This window comes from Equus asinus, chromosome 9, assembly GCF_041296235.1.
Source record: "Equus asinus isolate D_3611 breed Donkey chromosome 9, EquAss-T2T_v2, whole genome shotgun sequence".
In the NCBI taxonomy this organism is placed as follows: domain Eukaryota; kingdom Metazoa; phylum Chordata; class Mammalia; order Perissodactyla; family Equidae; genus Equus; species Equus asinus.
This window is the reverse complement of record NC_091798.1, coordinates 3,628,143-3,647,386: the sequence shown is the minus strand read 5'-3', so window position 1 is coordinate 3,647,386 and position 19,244 is coordinate 3,628,143. Positions and strand designations below refer to the sequence as shown.

The following is a 19,244-nucleotide window of genomic DNA, read 5'->3' as shown; positions in this document are numbered from 1 at the left end:
ACTCACTAGACTCTTTTGCCTTCCAGAAAACTCCCCCTGGGCTGAGTCAGCTGCCCCTCCTATGCACTTCCATAGACCCGGATGTGTCCCTGCCTGAACTGCGGCTGCTGACTGATCGTAAGTCTTCCCTCACTGAACTGTGACCTCAATTAGTTAGGACGGATTCACGTCGCAACTCCAGTTCCTCGCACATTATCTAATGACACTCAGTACATGTTTCATGAAGGAATGAACAGTGACAAGGAGTCTCTTGAGGAACAGCATCCCGCCTTGGGGGTCAAGACTGCATGCCTAGGAAGAAGACTCACAAGCAACATGAAATGTTTTATGAAATGTGTGTATGTACACACATGTAGTGGGGAAGCATCTTTAAATAGAGATCAGTCTGTGTGTGTGTGTGTCTGTGCACGCACCTGTGTGTGAAAGAACACACAGGTGACGGCAGGGTCTTCCTTTACCTTACTTTCCCCTTTGCTTGTAAATTCCTGTGTCTTTTGCCATTGGGATTCCTTGTGCTCAGACAACTTTATTCTGCTCTTTTGAGCAGCTGCACCTCCCGCATTCCATAATATTTCGCAAAACTGTTACTTGGTATTCAGGACAATATTCCCATGACAAGTATTCTGAACAGGTAAGAACTCTAAAGACCAGCAAAGAATGCCACTTCCTCACATTATCAGTTTCCATTCAGTTTTCTCTTCTCTAGATTCAATCATCTCAACTTCTTGATCTGTTCCATCATGGTAACATGCTGGGCCAGCACATTTAAATGTTTACACTACGTTACACAACTGAGATTTGTAACTGGCATTCATAGGGAATTAATTATTAATATTCATTTCAATAACTCTTCTCCCACATTCAGATTGCTGAAGTGTCTGATGTTTAACAAAGAAGCTTTCATTTCATTGCTACTCATTTTCAATTTGTGGTCATTGTGTCAAACCTTGGGTCATTCGAGTCATTCTTCATTTTGTCAGTTTAATTAATTTGAAGGGAACCTGGGTTTTATTATAGAAAATTAACAACAATCCATGGATAATGTTAAAATGTTTTAAGAATAGTTTCAAAATAATTTAGCAATTTGTCATTTCATGAGGCTGGATATACTAAATAAATTTGTGTTTTAAATTGTTATGATCATCTTTAAAAAACAAAAAACATTGAAATAGTTATTACATGGCATTAATTCTCATATGCAGCAATTATAAGCTAAAATGTGAAATTAACAAGGACAAGCAATTTTTAAAATTATCCTTTCAGTTAGAACTGAAGTCCGTAGAGAGTTTAGTTTTCATCAATCACCATCATTGTTATGTAGTCCTTGTAATGAATTGAATTCGATTCTGGATCAATTGCAGCAGACAACATTTCTTCCATCTCTTCCTGAGAAAAAGGCTCACCTAGGAGGGACAAAAAGGGAGCTTCATCATTTGCGATCTTCTGATTTTTTCCTTTCTCCTTCCACTAGCCCGCTTAATCGCCGTGGAGCCCCACACGCCCCCACTGTGTTGCCAGTTACTCTCCCTGAGCTGCAGAGCCAGTATGTCCTGACCGCCCAGAGCGGCAAGGAGCACGCTGCTGTGCCCTGGCAGATCCTGCACTTACTCTACCTTGCAGATATCAGAGCCCAAGCAACCTAGAGAATCGATCATTTCAGCCCAAACAGCTAGAAGACGTAAAGACATCACGAATAAGGTTGTTTATTTATTTAAATTAAAACCATTGAAATTGTCAAGGGATTAACCTGAGGTCCCAGTTTTCTAGGGAGCCTCATCATTTATTTCATAAGGCTATGAAGACCGGATTAAATGGTTGCTCTGCAAAATTGCCGAAGAGCAGACAACAGAGACTTGACACTATATCGATTACCTCTCTGAATATCCCCTAACCAGGTCTGGCCAGCTTAGTGATGCCAGCTGCACACAGTGACGGGTGCCAGTCATCAACCGTTTCAAAACAGTTCTCTTTGTTATAGTTTGGCCCTGTGTTGCTGTCAAATGAAACCAAAAGTTGGATAGAAAAGCTGTGGGCTTTAGTTGGATTCATATAACAGCTGAAGGCCTCTTGGATATTGGGTTCACCAAGATGAAAAGCAAACTGAGGAAGTGTTTACATCACCTATTGAAGTAAAACTTTGTCCTGATTAAATAAAAATACAGAGATATCCACATCGCCCCCTTCCCCTGAAACAGCTTTATCCCAGCAAGTAAGCTACTAAGGCCTGAGGACACCGCCCTTCTGAGCTGAAGTCACTCTACAAACAACGCTTTCTTTTTTTTTTTTCCTAAAGATTGGCACCTGGGCTAACAACTATTGCCAATCTTTTTTTTTTTTCCCCAGCTTTATCTCCCCAAACCCCCCTGTACACAGCTGTATATCTTAGTTGCAGTTCCTTCTAGTTGTGGGATGTGGGACACCGCCTCACCGTGGCCTGAGGAGCGGTGCCATGTCCGCGCCCAGGATCCAAACCCTGGGCCGCCGCAGCGGAGCGCGTGAACTTAACCACTCGGCCATGGAGCTAGCCCCCAAACAACGCTTTCTGAGGTGGAATTCAGTTAATAATACAGAAATCATTCAAGTGGGGATTTTGATGACAATGATGATTATTATCAAATAAGGGGAATATGCCATGTTCTTCTGAAATGGTGCTTACAGCCTAAGAAAAGAAAGACTGCCAAAAATGCCCAGACAAATTCTGAATCTTTCTGATACCTGATGGTTAATCACTAAATCCGCTGCCAATGAACTCTTACGGCACCATGGAAGTCCTTCAAAGAACACTGATACCAAACACTGACGAGAACTACTGGGTGCCAGGCACCGATCTAGTGCCTCACACGTGTTAACCAAGGGAACCTCCCAGCCACCTTGAGAGGGGTGAGCACTGCCACCGCCACTTACAGCTGAGGACACCAGTACACGAAGAGACAAGGCAGCCTGCCCCAGCCAGGGAGTGGAAGAGCCAGATCTGAACGCCAGCATCCAGCTCAAGGTCCATGAACTCAACGATTACACTACTGCTCAGAAGGCCTTGCTCACCATACAATACAGGAGGCGGTCCCACTGCTTCCTTGGGCAAGGAAGAGACATGCAGTGTTTGATTAAGGACGGGAGGAAAACAGCTTAATGATTAAAGCACAAGCTTGGGAGTCAGACTGCCTGGGTTCCAATGTCAAGCTGTCTCATTAGCTTGAAGATCCTGGGCAAGTCACTTAACCTCTCTGTGCCTCAGTTTCCCTGTTTTATAAATGGAGATGATAGTAAATACTACCTATCTCATAGGGTTGTTATGAGGATTAAAGTGTTATTATTTAAATAGCACTTAGAACACTGCTTGGCACATAGGCAGCAATATGTGTTTGTTTAAAAAATGTTTTTTGAGGGGCCAGCCTGGTGGTGTAGTGGTTAAGTCCGTGCGCTCTGCTTTGGCAGCCTAGGGTTCGCCAGTTTGGATCCCGGGTGCAGACATGGCACCACTTGGCAAGCCATGCTGTGGCAGGCGTCCCACATATAAAGTAGAGGAAGATGGGCACGGATGTGAGCTCAGGGCCAGTCTTCCTCAGCAAAAAGAGGATTGGTGGTGGATGTTAGCTCAGGGCTAACTGTCCTCAAAAAGAAAAAAAGTTTTTTGAGAAATTGCCTGCTGCTAAATACTGTCTGACACAATTCACAGGCCTGGACACACGTGGACTCCATCGCGTAGGAACGTGATTCCGTGTGAGGTATTATGTCCATCGTACGACATCCTGGGCATTTAGAATGCATAGTCTCAAACTGATGAACACACTGGGGATGGTGTGAACAGCTGCACCGTCTCCGCATCCACCGCACCCTGTCCCCGATTTCCCTATTTCAGTCGGTAGCATTACCGTCACAGCCATCATCCCGGTCAAAGCCTGCTGACTGGGCTCAGCTCCCATCTCTGTCCCCTGCTCTCTGTTACTCATCATGACCCGAGGATCCTGCTGTGTACAGGATCCTGTTGGATCAAGCTCTTCTCTCCATTCCCATTGCCACTGCCCGATCAGGCCCTTATTAGGGGACCTCAAAATGCCGACACAGCCTCCCAACTGGTCTCCCTGGTCTAACCTCTTTCTCACTCATCCAGCAAACCCACCAGCACCACACCAACCTTCCCACAGTCCCTCTTGTACCGGGTGACTCATCTGCTCAAAACCCCACCATGCTTCTCCACTGCCCGCAGGATGAATTCGCAACTCCTGAGCCCAGGCCTCCACGATCTCGTCTCAGGACCTCTATCTGGAGTCACTTCCTACCGTTTGCCCCAAGACCCTCTGGGCCCAGCCTGCTCACAGGCCCTGGAAACAGCATGCTCCCTCCTACCTCCACTGTTTTATCAGTCTGCATCTCCCTCTCATGGGCCCTTCCCCATTCTTCATTCATCTACTCATCCTTTCATTAATCCAACAAACATCTGTCGAGACTTACCATGTGTGGGGGTGCTACAGTGCATTAAATTTTACCCCTGGTCTCAACAGCTCATCTGTAGAAGTTCTACCATCTTAAGAAACTGATTTTCTCTTTACATCTTCCCAGACCATCTTTCCAGGCTGGTCTGGCCCACACTGATCATCTGATATTCACTTTCTTCTCTTGTCTTATATTTTAAATTATTTTATAATTTAGTTTTATTTCCCACAATGAGGCTACAATATCTTTGAGAAAGAGAGATTCTCGCACCACTACCTCTCCCTGCACTCAGCACCCCTCGCCTACACACAGTAGGCACACCACACTAATGCCATTCAACTGTTCTGGCCATTTTGACTAAATTCACATTACCTAATATAATCTAGGATCTACTTCTCAGAAATTAATCCTTCAGATTAAGAGGCTGATGCTTTGAAAGTCCTAACCTTTCCGTCAAAGTTAATCCTAAGAGAATTTAACAATGTCATAAGTTCTTGGGTGGCAGCTGTGACTGTCATGTCACCTTACTCTCATTCCCTGTATTCTCACCCAATGGTGGATCAGTCCAAATGGTCAAACCAGTCGGGCATGGAAATGCAGGCTTAGTCTTCCCTACTGAAAATCACTTGCACTTTGACTCTGTCCCAAGTGATGAGCAACTGAATCATTCAGGACTCAGTCTGTGAACCAGCGAACTGAACAAAGGAGACAGAACTCTAACTGTGTGCGAGGAGTGGAGGTGACCAGTAAGAGAATGGTTTCAAGAGAATGTCCACTAGGCTCCTGCCGTTCACGGAAACCAAACGTACACATCAGCCCCCCAGAGAGAATTCCTAAAGGAGATATGTTGGCATATGTAGGTTTGCAGGTATTATGTGTGTGTGTGTGTAGCTCAAGTTCAAAGCAAATACATATGGTTCCACTAGCATAAAGGACTAAAAATTCTTGTGTGAATTCATATTCAGTTGAGGCTGTGTTATCTGTAACTTCACCAACTGAAAAGCTCTTCAAAAAGAACTTTTATATACAGTTCAAATCTTCAATCTAGGAACAGGCATTAATTTATGGTGATTGATAGTTCAGTTTCCAGGTGGCAGACCTTTTATTCTGGAAATACTCTAAGTGAATGGGATGACTTCAGTTTACAGAAGTATCATTACACTTTACAAAATTCTATAAGGCAACGTCCATCTCCCCTAAACTACCCTCTGTCCTCTTAGCCCCCACAAAACAGAAACCACCCCAAAACCAAAATGATAGGAATAGTAAATAGCTCATTTTGACCAGAATGATTGCCTTCAAAGTATCCCCTAGAATTTTTTTTAAATTTTTTAAATTTTTTTCCTTTTTCTCCCCCAACCCTCCAGTGCATAGTTGTATATTCTTTGTTGTGGGTCCTTCTAGTTGTGGCATGTGGGACGCTGCCTCAGCGTGGTTTGATGAGCAGTGCCATGTCCGCGCCCAGGACTCGAACCAACGAAACACTGGGCTGCCTACAGCAGAGTGCGCGAACTTAACCACTCGGCCACGGGGCCAGCCCCACCCCCTAGAATTTTTCCATAACTATTAAATTATCAATCACTTAAATATGTCACTGTCATAAGTAATAAATTGCTCTCACCTTCTTCAGTCATATACTTGATCAGTTCTTCCTTAGAAAGAAACCCACGTTTAGCTGGATCTAAGACCTAAGGGAAAGGAAAAGATAGATACTATATTTTTTAGTTTGGTGAATAAATTCTACATGATGAATTTTGCATATATATATATGTATAAAATCTGGAGCTTACATACCTCAAAAGCTCGAAGAAGGATATCTTCTGGAATTGGTCTGTATCTAATTATGCAATGAAAGGTGTAAATGCCACAGTATTTAGCTCAGTCTCTACATAATAAATGATCACATAAAACAAAAGCTGCTAACACACTAGCATAATAACACTTCCCTCATTGGAATCTTTTTGGATTTCTAGATATGAAAGTTGAAAGCACTCCACGTCCACGGGAAATATATAGTTTAAAATCACTGGCATGTTTGATGTTATCTGTTAGCTTTTTTCATCATCATGGAAATGAATTTATGGGAACAAAACTTCTACAATAAACTATGTTAAGCTGATGCTACACTTCCTCTAGAAAAATAATTAGGGATAATTCTTACTTATCATTGATAATTCAAAATAAAATAAGAATATTGTTGATTTATGATTTTTGTAGCTTATTTGCCATTTAATTACTTTGCTTATTAGATTAATTCTAAAGTGGTTGATATTTCTAAGCACATACCAACTGGCAGTTCAGAAGTGAAGTGAGAAGTTAGAAGGAAGCTACTCTAGGGTAAGTAGACAAAGTGGGTATAATATACAAAGTGAAAACACCAAGTATTTGAAATTAATATAATTCTAATCATTACTTTACCTTAACAATCGTGTTGACTTTCTTACCTTCTCTCCAGCAGTACTTGGGTCATCACTGGAAGAAATTTTTCATATCGAATGTATCCAGTGGGTTCTTCTTCCTCTACCTAAACATTCAATAAAAAATAGCCACTTATTCATTCAACAAATGTATTGAGCAGTTACTTTTTTTTTATTGAGTTAATGATAGGTTACAATCTTGTGAAATTTCAGTTGTACATTAATGTTTGTCAGTCATGTTGTAGGTGCACCACTTCACCCTTTGCGCCCACCCCCCACCCCACCTTTCCCCTGGTATCCATTAAACTGTTCTTAGTCCATAATTTTAAATTCCTCATATGAGTGGAGTCATACACAGATTATCTTTCTCTCGCTGGCTTATTTCACTTAACATAATTCCCTCAAGGTCCATCCATGTTATTGCAAATGGAATGATTTTGTTCTGTTTTGCAGCTGAGTAGTATTCCATTGTATATATGTACCACATCTTCTTTGTCCATTCGTCTGTTGCTGGACACTTAGGTTGCTTCCACGTCTTGGCTATTGTAAACAGTGCTGCAATAAACATTGGGGTGCATAGGACTTTTGGGATTGCTGACTTCAAGCTCTTTGGATAAATACCCAGTAGTGGGATGGCTGGATCGTATGGTAGTTCTATATTTAATTTTTTGAGGAATCTCCATACTGTTTTCCATAGTGGCTGCACCAGTTTGCATTCCCACCAGCAGTGTATGAGGGTTCCTTTTTCTCTGCAACCTCTCCAACATTTGTTGCTATTAGTTTTAGATATTTTTGTCATTCTAATGGGTGTAAGGTGATATCTTAGTGTAGTTTTGATTTGCATTTCCCTGATGATCAGCGATGATGAGCATCTTTTCATGTGCCTATTGGCCATCAGTATATCTTCTTTGGAGAAATGTCTGTTCATGTCTCCAGCCCATTTTTTGATTGGGTTGTTTGATGTTTTGTTGTTGAGTTGCGAGAGTTCTTTATATATTATGGATATTAAGCCTTTGTCAGATATATGACTTGCAAATATTTTTTCCCAGTTAGTGGGCTGTTTTTTTGTTTCAATTCTGTTTTCATTTGCCTTGAAGAAGCTCTTTAATCTGATGAAGTCCCATTTGTTTATTCTTTCTATTGTTTCCCTTCTCTGAGAAGGCATGGTGTCTGAAAAGATCCTTTTAATACTGATGTCAAAGAGTGTACTGCCTACGTTTTCTTCCAGAAGCCTCATGGTTTCAGGTCTCACCTTTAGGTCTTTGATCCATTTTGAGTTTATTTTGGTGAATGGTGAAAAAGAATGGTCAATTTTCATTCTTTTACATGTGGCTTTCCAGTTTTCCCAGCACCATTTGTTGAAAAGACTTTCTTTTCTCCATTGTATGCCCTCAGCTCCTTTGTCAAAGATAAGCTATCCATAGATGTGTGGTTTTATTTCTGGGCTTTCAATTCTGTTCCATTGATCTGTGCACCTGTTTTTGTACCAGTACCATGCTGTTTTGATTACTGTAGCTTTGTAGTATGTTTTGAAGTCAGGGATTGTGATGCCTCCCGTTTTTCTCTTTTTTCTCAGGATTGCTTTAGAAATTCGGGGTCTTTTGTTGCCCCATATGAATTTCAGGATTCTTTGTTCTAATTCTGTAAAGAATGTCATTGGGATTCTGATTGGGATGGCATTGAATCTGTAGATTGCTTTAGGTAGAACGGACATTTTAACTATGTTTATTCTTCCAATCCATGTACATGGAATGTCTTTCCATCTCCTTATGTTGTCATCCAATTCTCTCAGAAAGGCCTTGTAATTTTCATTATATAGGTCCTTCTCTTCCTTAGTTAAATTTACTCCAAGGTATTTTATTCTTTTTGTTGCGATTGTGAATGGTATTGTGTTCTTGAGTTCTTTTTCTGTTGGTTCATTACTGGAGTATAGAAATGCTACTGATTTATGCAAATTGATTTTATACCCTGCAACTTTGCTGTAGTTGTTGATTACTTCTAACAGTTTTCCAATGGATTCTTTGGGGTTTTCTATATATAAGATCATGTCATCTGCAAACAGCGAGAGTTTCACTTCTTCCCTCCCTATTTGGATTCCTTTTATTCCTTTTTCTTGCCTGATTGCTCTGGCCAGGACCTCCAGTACTATGTTAAATAAGAGTGGTGATAGAGGGCATCCTAGTCTCGTTCCTGTTTTCAGGGGGATGGCGTTCAGTTTTTGCCCATTGAGTATGATGTTGGCTATGGGTTTGTTGTATATGGCCTTTATTATGTTGAGGTAGTTTCCTTCTATGCCCATTTTGTTCAGAGTTTTTATCATAAATGGCTGTTGGATCTTGTCAAATGCCTTCTCTGCATCTATTGAGATGATCATGTGGTTTTTATTCCTCAGTTTGTTGATGTGGTGTATCACGTTGATTGATTTGCAGATGTTGAACCATCCCTGTGTCCCTGGTATGAATCCCACCTGATCATGATGTATGATTCTTTTGATGAATTGTTGAATTCTGGTTGCCAAAATTTTGTTTAGAATTTTTGCATCTATGTTCATCAGTGATATTGGCCTGTAGTTCTCTTTTTTCGTGGTGTCCTTGTCAGGTTTTGGTATCAGCGTGATGTTGGCCTCGTAGAATGTGTTAGGAAGTGTTCCATCTTCCCTAATTTTTTGGAATAGCTTGAAAAGTATAGGTATTAAATCCTCTCTGAAAGTTTGGTAGAATTCCCCAGGAAAGCCACCTGGTCCTGGGGTTTTATTCTTTGGGATGTTTTTGATTGCTGTTTCAATCTATTTCCTTGTGATTGGTCTGTTCAAATTGTCTGCCTCTTCTTGAGTGAGCTTTGGGAGATTGTAGGAGTCCAAGAATTTATCCATTTCCTCTAGGTTATCCATTCTGTTGGCATATAGTTTTTTGTAGTATTCTCTTATAATCTGTTGTATTTCTGAAGAGTCTGTTGTTATTTCTCCTCGCTCATTTCTGATTTTGTTTATTTGAGCTTTCTCCCTTTTTTCTTTGTAAGTCTGGCTAGTGGTTTGTCAATTTTATTTATCTTCTCAAAAAACCAGCTCTTTGTCTCATTGATCCTTTCTACTGCCTTTTTCATTTCAATAGTATTTATTTCTGCTCTGATTTTTATTATTTCTCTCCTTCTGCTGACTTTGGGCTTCATTTGTTCTTTTTTCTCTAGTTCAGTTAGGTGTGCTTTAAGGTTGCTTATTTGGGATTTTTCTTGTTTGTTAAGATGTGCCTGTATTGCGATGAATTTTCCTCTTAATACAGCTTTTGCTGTATCCCATATGAGTTGGTATGGCATGCTATCATTTTCATTTGTTTCCAGGTATTTTTTTATTTCTTCTTTAGTTTCTTCAATGATCCATTGCTTGTTCAGTAGTGTGTTGTTTAGTCTCCACATCTTTGTGCCTTTCTCAGCTTTTTTCTTGTAATTAATTTCTAGCCTTATAGCACTATGATCTGAGAAGATGCTTGTTATTATTTCATTTTTTTTAAATTTGTAGAGGCTTGCCTTGTTTCCCAACATATGGTCTATCCTAGAGAATGTTCCATGTGCCCTTGAGAAGAATGTGTATTCAGCTCCTTCAGGGTGGAGTGATCTATATATGTCTATTAAGTCCAATTGCTTTGGTTTTTCATTTAGCTCCACTATTTCCTTGTTGATTTTCTGTCTGGATGATCTGTCCATTGATGTGAGTGGGGTGTTGAGGTCCCCTACTATTATTGTGTTGTTTTTAACATCTTCCTTTAGGTCTGTTAATAGTTGCTTTATGAATCTTGGTGCTCCTGTGTTGGGTGCATAGATATTTATAAGCGTTATTTCTTCTTGATGAAGTGTCCCTTTGATCAGTATATATTGTCCCTCTGTGTCTCTCTTTACCTGTCTTATTTTGAAATCCACTTGGTCTGACATGAGAATTGCAACACCTGCCTTTTTTCCTTGCTATTTGCTTGAAGTATTGTCCTCCACCCCTTCACCCTGAGTGTGTGTTTGTCCTTGGGGCTGAGGTGTGTTTCCTGGAGGCAACACATTGTTGGATCGTGTTCTTTAATCCATTTTGCCACTCTGTGTCTTTTTATTGGAGAGTTCAATCCGTTCACATTGAGGGTGATTATTGATGCATGTGGACTTAATGCTGTTAATCTGTCGCTCATTATCTTGTTTTCCTGCATTTCTTTTCCTGTTTGCTTTAGACTACCCATTTAATACTGCAATTTCTTATGCTGGGTTTCTTAGATTTTTCCTTATTTATGATTTGTGACTCTGTTCTGTACTTTATTTTAGTGTCTACCTTGAAGTTTGTATTTAGAATCTCGTGTATAATATAGTCTATTCTCTGGTGGTCTCTTACTTACTTGACCAATACTGATTTAGACCCTTTGCTCTTCCCCTCCTAAATAATTATTTTCATTTTTTATTCCAACTGGTCTTATTAATCGGTAGTTAGAGTGCTAAGATTGTCCTTGTTTTGGTAGTTTCCTTACCTTTACCCTAATGATATAATTGAATATTTGCTATCCTGTTCTGGTTCTATCCATCGGTCTCCCTAGTCTGTGCATTGTGTCTCCTTTCTCCCTTTTTTCTTTTTTCTGGTATGAGAGCCTTCTTGAGGATTTCTTGTAATGGAGGGCTTTTAGTTACAAATTCCCTTAACTTTTGTCTGTCTGGAAAAGATTTAATTTCTCCCTCATATCTGAAGGAAATTCTTGCTAGATAGAGTATTCTTGGCTGAAGATTTTTATCCTTTAAAGCTTTGAATATGTCACTCCATTCTCTCCTAGCTTGTAAGGTTTCTGTAGAGAAATCCGCTGACAGTCTGATAGGGGCTCCTTTATAGGTTATTCTCTTTTTTTTTTTTCTTACTTCCCTGAGTATTCTTTCCTTATCTTTCCTTTTTGCCAACTTTACTACTATGTGCCGTGGGGTAGCTCTTTTTACATTGACAAATCTAGGAGATCTAAAACCCTCCTCTACACACATTTCTCCATCGATCCCTAGATTTGGAAAGTTCTCTTCAATAATTTCGTTAAGCACACTTTCTGCTCCATTTTCCTTTTCCATATTCTCGGGAATTCCTATGATCCTTATGTTCTTACTCCTCATTGAATCCATTATCTCTTGGAGATTTTCCTCATTTTTTTAAATTCTTAGTTCTCTTTCTTCCTCTGTCTGGCGCCATTCAGCCTGTCTATCTTCGATTATGCTAATTTTCTCCTCTACGCTGTCTACACAGGCATTCAGGGAATCCGTATTCTGTTTTATCTGGTCCATTGTGTTTTTCATATCAAGTAATTCTGTTTGATTCTTCTTTATGATTTCAATCTCTTTTGTGAAGTAATTCCAGAACTCGGCTTGTTTCTCTATCTTTCTCTCTACCTCATTGAGTTTTTTGATTATAGCTGCTCTGAACTCATTATCACTTAGTTTACCTAATTCCAAGTCCTCAGGACTTAATTCTGTGTTTTTATTGTTTTCCTTCTGGTCTGGGGCTTTTATAAATTGCTGGATGGTAGAGGAGCGGTTTTTTCTCATGGTGGTAGAATTCAGTTTCAGTTACAGCCTGTCGCCACTAGATGGGGGTCAAGAGCCACGTGTTATGAGCTCTCTGCCTTGGGGCAAGATGGCTGCGCCCACTGGCTTTGCCGGGAGGGAGGGGCTGTTACTCACATGCGCCATCTGGGTTCAGATCAGTTCTCTTCTCTGGTCTCCCAAGGCCCTTGATTTATGGGGTCCCCGTGGACGGAAGCTTTCCCCCCGTCAGCGGGTCTCCACTGAATCAGCGGCAGGAGTCCTGGATGATCCCCCGGTCGCACGGCCCCTCCCCCGCTCCCTCCCCACCCATGCCGCAGCGATCGCAGACTCTAGGGGAGGGAACGATGTTCTCTCCTACCGTTCCAGCGCCTCTGAAGGTGTAAGCAAGGTTTATAATCTCCACCTTCTTGGTATTGTAGGTCTCTAACGAGCTGGCATTATGTTTATTCTCTGAAATTCAGTTCTTCCAATCTTTTGTTGTATTTTGGAGGTGAGAGAATCCCGGGTCAGCTCACCCTGCCATTTTGCTCCACCCCGGCCTGAGCAGCTACTTTTTCCAAGCACTGCCCTGAGTGCTGGGGAGCTGATGATGAGCATATGTGGGCAGGGTTCCTGCTCACAGCGTTTATATTCTGTAGTGGATACATATACTGATCAAAAAACAACAAAGCTGAGTGTCTATGATGTCTATGAAAGCCTAACGAAGGAGTGGATCATGGGTCTACACAGCAGAGAAGAAAGGAGACTTATCTAGGCCAGGAGATCAGGAAAGGCAGTCATGAGGACATCACGCTGAGCTGATGTATAAAGGATGAGGAGAAGATAATTAGAAAAAGCAGGGGAGAGACTCCCAGGTAGAGGAAATTACAGGCACTAAGACCCTGTGTGATGCAGTGCAGGCCAGGAGGCTGGAACATGTGGAACAAGGAGCAGAATGTCTCCAGATGAGGCTAGAGAGACAGAGACAGGGACCAGAACTTGCAGGGCCATATCGTCCATCAAGTGCCTTTGGTCATTATCCTAACACCAGTGGGAAATCACTGGAGGTCTCATAGATGTGTGACTGAAAGATCACACTGGCTGTGGGTGAGGCAGCTTCTATAGTGGCCCAAGCAGATAAACCATAGGTTAGAGTGGTGGCCATGGAGAGAAGTGGATGGTTTCAAGAAACAGTTAAGAAGTAAAATCAATAGGACTTGGTGCTGCCTCTATTATGGTCAAAGATGAGAACAAAGAGAGGAGTCCTGGACAACCGAAAGGATTGTGACTTCACAAATGGGATGGAGTGATGCTTCTCCCTGCGATCAGGACCACTGGATAAGGGACCAGGTTAGGGGACCAATCATTCTCTCAGGGACCAAAGTACATATCAAATTATTTATTAAATACCTAGATGGCTGATGGAACTGTGTTATACCACCATTAATTAAGAGAACATTACAGCTGAGAAGGAGAATTTTGGTTCCTAGCACTGTTAGATGAGAATAAGAAAGACTCCTGTCCACAGGTTCAACTTTGATGGTGTGGCTGAACAAAACACCTTTGATCTTAACTTCATGTCAGGCTATTTACCAGCAGCTGTAAATTTTCCACTCCCCTTCAAAAATCCTATTAAAAGGCTCATAGATCCCAATTCAACAGAGGACCACTTAACAGATTTATCTTTGAGCAAAAATAAGAAATCTACAGGTTGCTCCTAAGTGGAACACACTGTCATCCAAATGACAACTATTTTTTTAATGTTTATACGAGATTCTCACCTAGTATGAGTGGAGCCCTCGGACTCCACCATCAGCAGAAAATGTCATCCATCTAATGACAGAATGATGTGTTTCAGAATTTCTGAGCCCATCAATACAGGAACAATTATCTTCAGCTGCCTCTAGGTCCAAGGCGAGCATTTTGCAAATTAATGTTCATATGGCTCTGGCGTGCTTGGGTAGCACTCTGTAACTCCCAACCCCAGGAGCCTCCTCAAAGTCAAACGCCAATCTCAGGAGACTACTTTGGAAGGATAATTCTTAAACTCAAGCATTGAGGTTCTAGTCTGACTACTCCAGAAATCTGCTCCAGAAGCTAGAACAATGGTTTGCTTCCCTTCCCACCACTGCCAACAAACCACTCTAGAGCAAAGTCTCAACCTTGAAGATCAAAACCCCTCTTTATTTCATGAGCATCCTCACCAATCTACAAAGTTTTTTTAGTTTTTCCACAGGGAGTTCAACTCTACAGCACTCTCTCCATCATGTGAGAATTCACGAACACACAGTGTGTGCCCCGTGATGCTCCCCCGGCTCCCACACAACTTCCACGAACCCTCAATGCTCTGAACGCTAGAGTGAAAACTGCAGATCATTCTGTCCTGTTAGATCTGTGCGGAGCCAAAACTGCACAAAAACAGTGAGTTAAAGGAGATCTCCAACGAATCAGAATAGCAGAAGAGGCATGAATTTTCTTTGATTTACTTTTAAAGAGGGATAATGAATAAACAGAAGCCTTGTGGTTAAAAATTAAGAAGAAAAATAAGTAAGTTCATCTTCAACTTGGGCAGATTGTGAAAATCTTCCTATGACCCAACACTGTCCTCTAGAGGCTACATCAAATCTGTCCTTCTGTACAAAAAGATGTCTAAGCAACAGCATAAAAACAGTACAATTATATGGTAATTCTAATGAATGGTTAATATAAGAAGACACTATTTTATATTATGAAAGGTTTTTAATATTTAAATAAAGTTTTTATTTTAGAATAGTTTGATATTTACAGAAAAGTTGCAAAGACAGTACAGAGTTCCCATATACCCCTATCAGGTTTCCCCTGTTGTTACATGACAATGGTACAACTAGAATGGGTTAGACTAATATTGATACATTATTGTTCACTAAACTCCGTGCTTTATTTGGACTCCATTAACAAGTGAAACAAGAAGAGCATGGCAGAATTCCAGTTCTGCAAATCTGGGAACAGGAGTGGGGAGAGTGGAGGATAACAGGTGGTTCTATTATTTCTGGTGCAGGACAAGCTACTTACCTTTATGAGACCATAAGTAAAACAGGATAAAAACACTACTTTCTAGAAATGTTATGCAATGCTGTCTCAATGATTCAATAATCTATGTATTAAAATGCCTTTAATCGAAATCAAATACTGAACTATACTCTATATACATAGAATGCATATATACTGATACGCAGAGATAGATTTATATATATAGAAAGAGAGAGAGAGAATGAGTGAGTGTTATGACTTGAGTTGTGTTCTCTCAAAATCCATGAGTCTTAACCCCAGTACCTCAGAATGTAACTTATTTGGAGAGAGGGTATTTACAGAGGTAAAATGAGGTCATTAGGTGGGCCCTAATCCAATATGACTGGTGTCCTTATAAAAGGGGAAATGTGGACACAGAGACATGCACACAGGGACACCACCATGTGAATGTGAAGACAGCCACCTACAAACCAACAAGAAAGGCCTGGGACAGATGCTTCCCCCACAGCCCCAGAATGAACCAGCACTGCCAACACCTTGACTTTGTACTTCTGCCCCCAGAACTGGGAGGTAAATTTCCGTTGTTGAAGCCACTGTTGGTGGTACTTTCTTACAGCAGCTCTAGCAAACTGACACACACACGTGGCACATCTGAACCCGAAGACTGTGCATCCCCACCATCAAGCAGCAGTCCCCACACACTTCTCACTGGAGGTTAGCGAAGTGGGTCTTCCCGTTTAGAACCAATTTCACAGAGGAGATACAGAGAAAATGGTGCAGCTCAGACTTACTTTCTTGAGGAGAAAATTACATTAACCAACCTCGAATAAGATGAATTCAAGAAAGATTCCATAAATTACAGCAGACGTGTGAAAACACTAGGAATTCATTGCTGTTTCCTCACATACACCAAAGTCATACTGGGAAAATCCACTTGACTTCTGTATTGATCAAGTTCCTTAAAAAAATAGATGTCTTTCTCATAGAAAAAACAGAATATATTCACCATGTTAGACCAAGGATAGTTTAAAATGTTCTGTTTAAAATTCACCCCCTAGTATCCTCATGTGTCATATGGGTGAACAGTAATATCTTCTTACCTGTCTGTTGTGAAGATTACATGCATGACATGAAGGTGCTTTGTGAACTTGAGAGTCTATATGATCATTATTATTAATATCAATAGGATACAAACCTCTGATTCTATATTATGCAATGACACCTCCTAAAAGAATCACTCTCCAGGGCCGGGCCCCATGGCCGAGTGGTTAAAGTTCTGTGTGCTCCCCTCCGGCAGCCTGGGTTCAGGGGTTTGGATCCCAGGCATGGACCTACTCTACTCATCAGCCACACTGTGGAGGCAGCCCACATACAAGAAACAGAGGAGGACTGGCACAGATGTTAGGTCAGGGCTAATTTTCCTGAAGCAAAAAAAAAAAGAGGAAGATTGGCCATGGATGTTAGCTCATGGCTAATCTTCCTCACCAAAAAAAAAAAGAATCACTCTCTGGTGTGAAGATTTCAGGCACATCCTCCTCCTCCATATGGATCTAACTGTTAATACAGAAGTTTGGTCCTGTCTCCTTTCTGTAAAATGACACGTGGAATGTGGACAGAAGGTATTAAATTGCTAGGCTTATCCAACACCTTGTCCCTCGCCCCGGACTCTGCCTGGAGGACAGGCTATGCGGATTAGCAGTGACGCCTCCATCTCTGCTATCTTCCTACGTACGTGCCTCTTCGGACTGACAGGAGAGAGAGCGTGACAGACAGTCACCAAATGCGTCCTTCCTCCTAAAAGGCGAAAATACATCTATCTTGCTCTGCAAACATGAATGAGGCAAAGTAAGTTATCGTCTAGTTTGTGTCATCTAAGAGGAGGGCTAATGTGCTGAAAAGGAGGTCATAACTGGAAAGTAACCTAGGCAGCATTTTTTTTTTTTGAGGAAGATTAGCCCTGAGCTAACTGCTGCCAATCCTCCTCTTTTTGCTGAGGAAGACCGGCCCTGAGCTAACATCCGTGCCCATCTTCCTCTACTTTATATGTGGGATGCCTACCACAGCATGGCTTGCCAAGAGGTGCCATGTCCGCAACCGGATCCAAACTAGCGAACCCCGGGCCACCAAAGTGGAACATGCGAACTTAACCCTAGACAGCATTTCTGAACATTTCGAACCTCCTCTCTGCAGGAAGATCCACCAGCTTAGCCTTCAAGGACCATTTATAGTGAGTGCACCTGCACAGGGTGCCAGAAGATGTGCGCCTGGGAGACCAAGGCCCTGAGACATCCGGCTCCTTCTCCTGCCAAGCACTGTGGTGGAGCAGGCGACCTGTAGAAAACACGCGGCTTCCACTGCCACGCTGGGCCACCTCTGCGAGGCTACCCCAAGCCTTCCGACATCCCACAGTCTCTGCATCCGCTCCCCAACATGGAAAAGTCTCAATAAATATGTAAATACTGTGGGATTTTTAATATAGCAGCATTTACCTAAGTCTCAAAGCAGGAGGCAAACGCCATTTCTCATTCTACTTTGGTTAAAGTCATTCTCTTGATCTATTTGCATGTGAAGAAATTCGGGCGCAGGGAGGTAAAGAGCCTATCTTGGTCCTTAGAGCCAGTCCGGTGTTTGGATGGGATCACAGCCCAGAGTTCTTTACTCCTGTTCCCACAGGCAAATCATCAGGCCGTCTCTTCTCATTCAAGTATTGTTTACTTTATTGCTGAACTCACTGACTAGGTGCAATAAAACACACAGTGAGACTTCATTTCTCCCCAGTGACAAAACAGTCAATAAACTGAATATTTCATGCTTCACAAAACCATGATAATATCAGCAGTTAAGATGCTTTATAAGGCACTTACATTTCAACTAGTTCCATGTCAGCAAAGAAGATATACATGTGATTTTTTTTTTGAGAAGATTAGCCCTGAGCTAACTACTGCCAATCTTCTTTTTGCTGAGGAAGACTGGCCCTGAGCTAACATCCGTGCCCATCCTCCTCTGCTTTATGTGTGGGACGCCTACCACAGCATGGCATGCCAAGTGGTGCCATGTCTGCACCTGAGATCTGAACTGGTGAACCTCGGGCCGCCAAAGCGGAACATGTGCACTTAACTGCTGCGCCACTGGGCCGGCCCCACATATGAATTTTTTCAATTACTTGTAGTAAAAAATATAAAAAACATGAGATATTTCAAGTTGGACTCTAAATACCACACACACAAGCTTTCACATAAATTATGTTTCAAAATCAAAACACAAATACAATTTAGAATTCTACCTTAGATAGAACAAAATAGCAAAAATTCATTGGCATTTGCCAAAAATATTATCTTTACAAATGAAAAATCTGAAAGCTGCCTACTTTAGAAAAACTATTTATTCCAAATACTCCAGAGGCTATTGTGCAAAAATTGGGTCATGTCTCTCCCTTATTAGTGGAAGTACCAAAAAAAGAATGAATCAGCTCCTGGTTGGACCGTCAGAGATATTAAGAATCAACAGGTGGCTAAACCAGGTGATTGATAAGGTCCCTTCCCACTGTGAGTTTCTATAGTTGGAGGCAATAGGGATCAGTGGCCGTCAAGCCATTAATTTCCCCATTTTATCCTCTGGGTGGAGGGACCTCACGGGGCTCCAGCTACACAAACCGTTTCCCGCCCTCAGTTTTGGTTTCTCTCCACCTGGGCACAAATGCCCGCCCCAGCAGAGTCCTCTCCTACTGACAGAGGCAGCAAGTCTTGGAGCGACTGTCTCCACTAAGGTGCTCTTCCAGCCATTTCCACCAAAGCAACTGCTGGAAACAGTGTTGCACTCAGACTGGAGGAAAAGCTCTCTCCTGGGCTGAAAGTTGATTTA

At 41.6% G+C, this 19,244-nt stretch overlaps 1 protein-coding gene across 3 annotated transcripts in view; it reads right to left on the bottom strand.

The window, feature by feature from the left end:
* Positions 1-961: 961 nt before the first annotated feature.
* Positions 962-19,244, bottom strand: part of EFCAB2 (EF-hand calcium binding domain 2) — a 118,566-nt gene continuing 100,283 nt past the window's right edge. For all 3 annotated transcript variants that reach the window (XM_044777492.2, XM_044777493.2, XM_044777495.2), the window contains 4 exons: positions 6,879-6,958; positions 6,229-6,271; positions 6,056-6,122; positions 962-1,403 (listed from right to left, as the gene is read on the bottom strand). In XM_044777492.2, the coding sequence (XP_044633427.2) occupies positions 1,288-1,403; positions 6,056-6,122; positions 6,229-6,271; positions 6,879-6,958 (306 nt within the window). In that variant the 3' untranslated portion in view covers positions 962-1,287. The remainder of the gene's footprint in view (positions 1,404-6,055; positions 6,123-6,228; positions 6,272-6,878; positions 6,959-19,244) is intronic.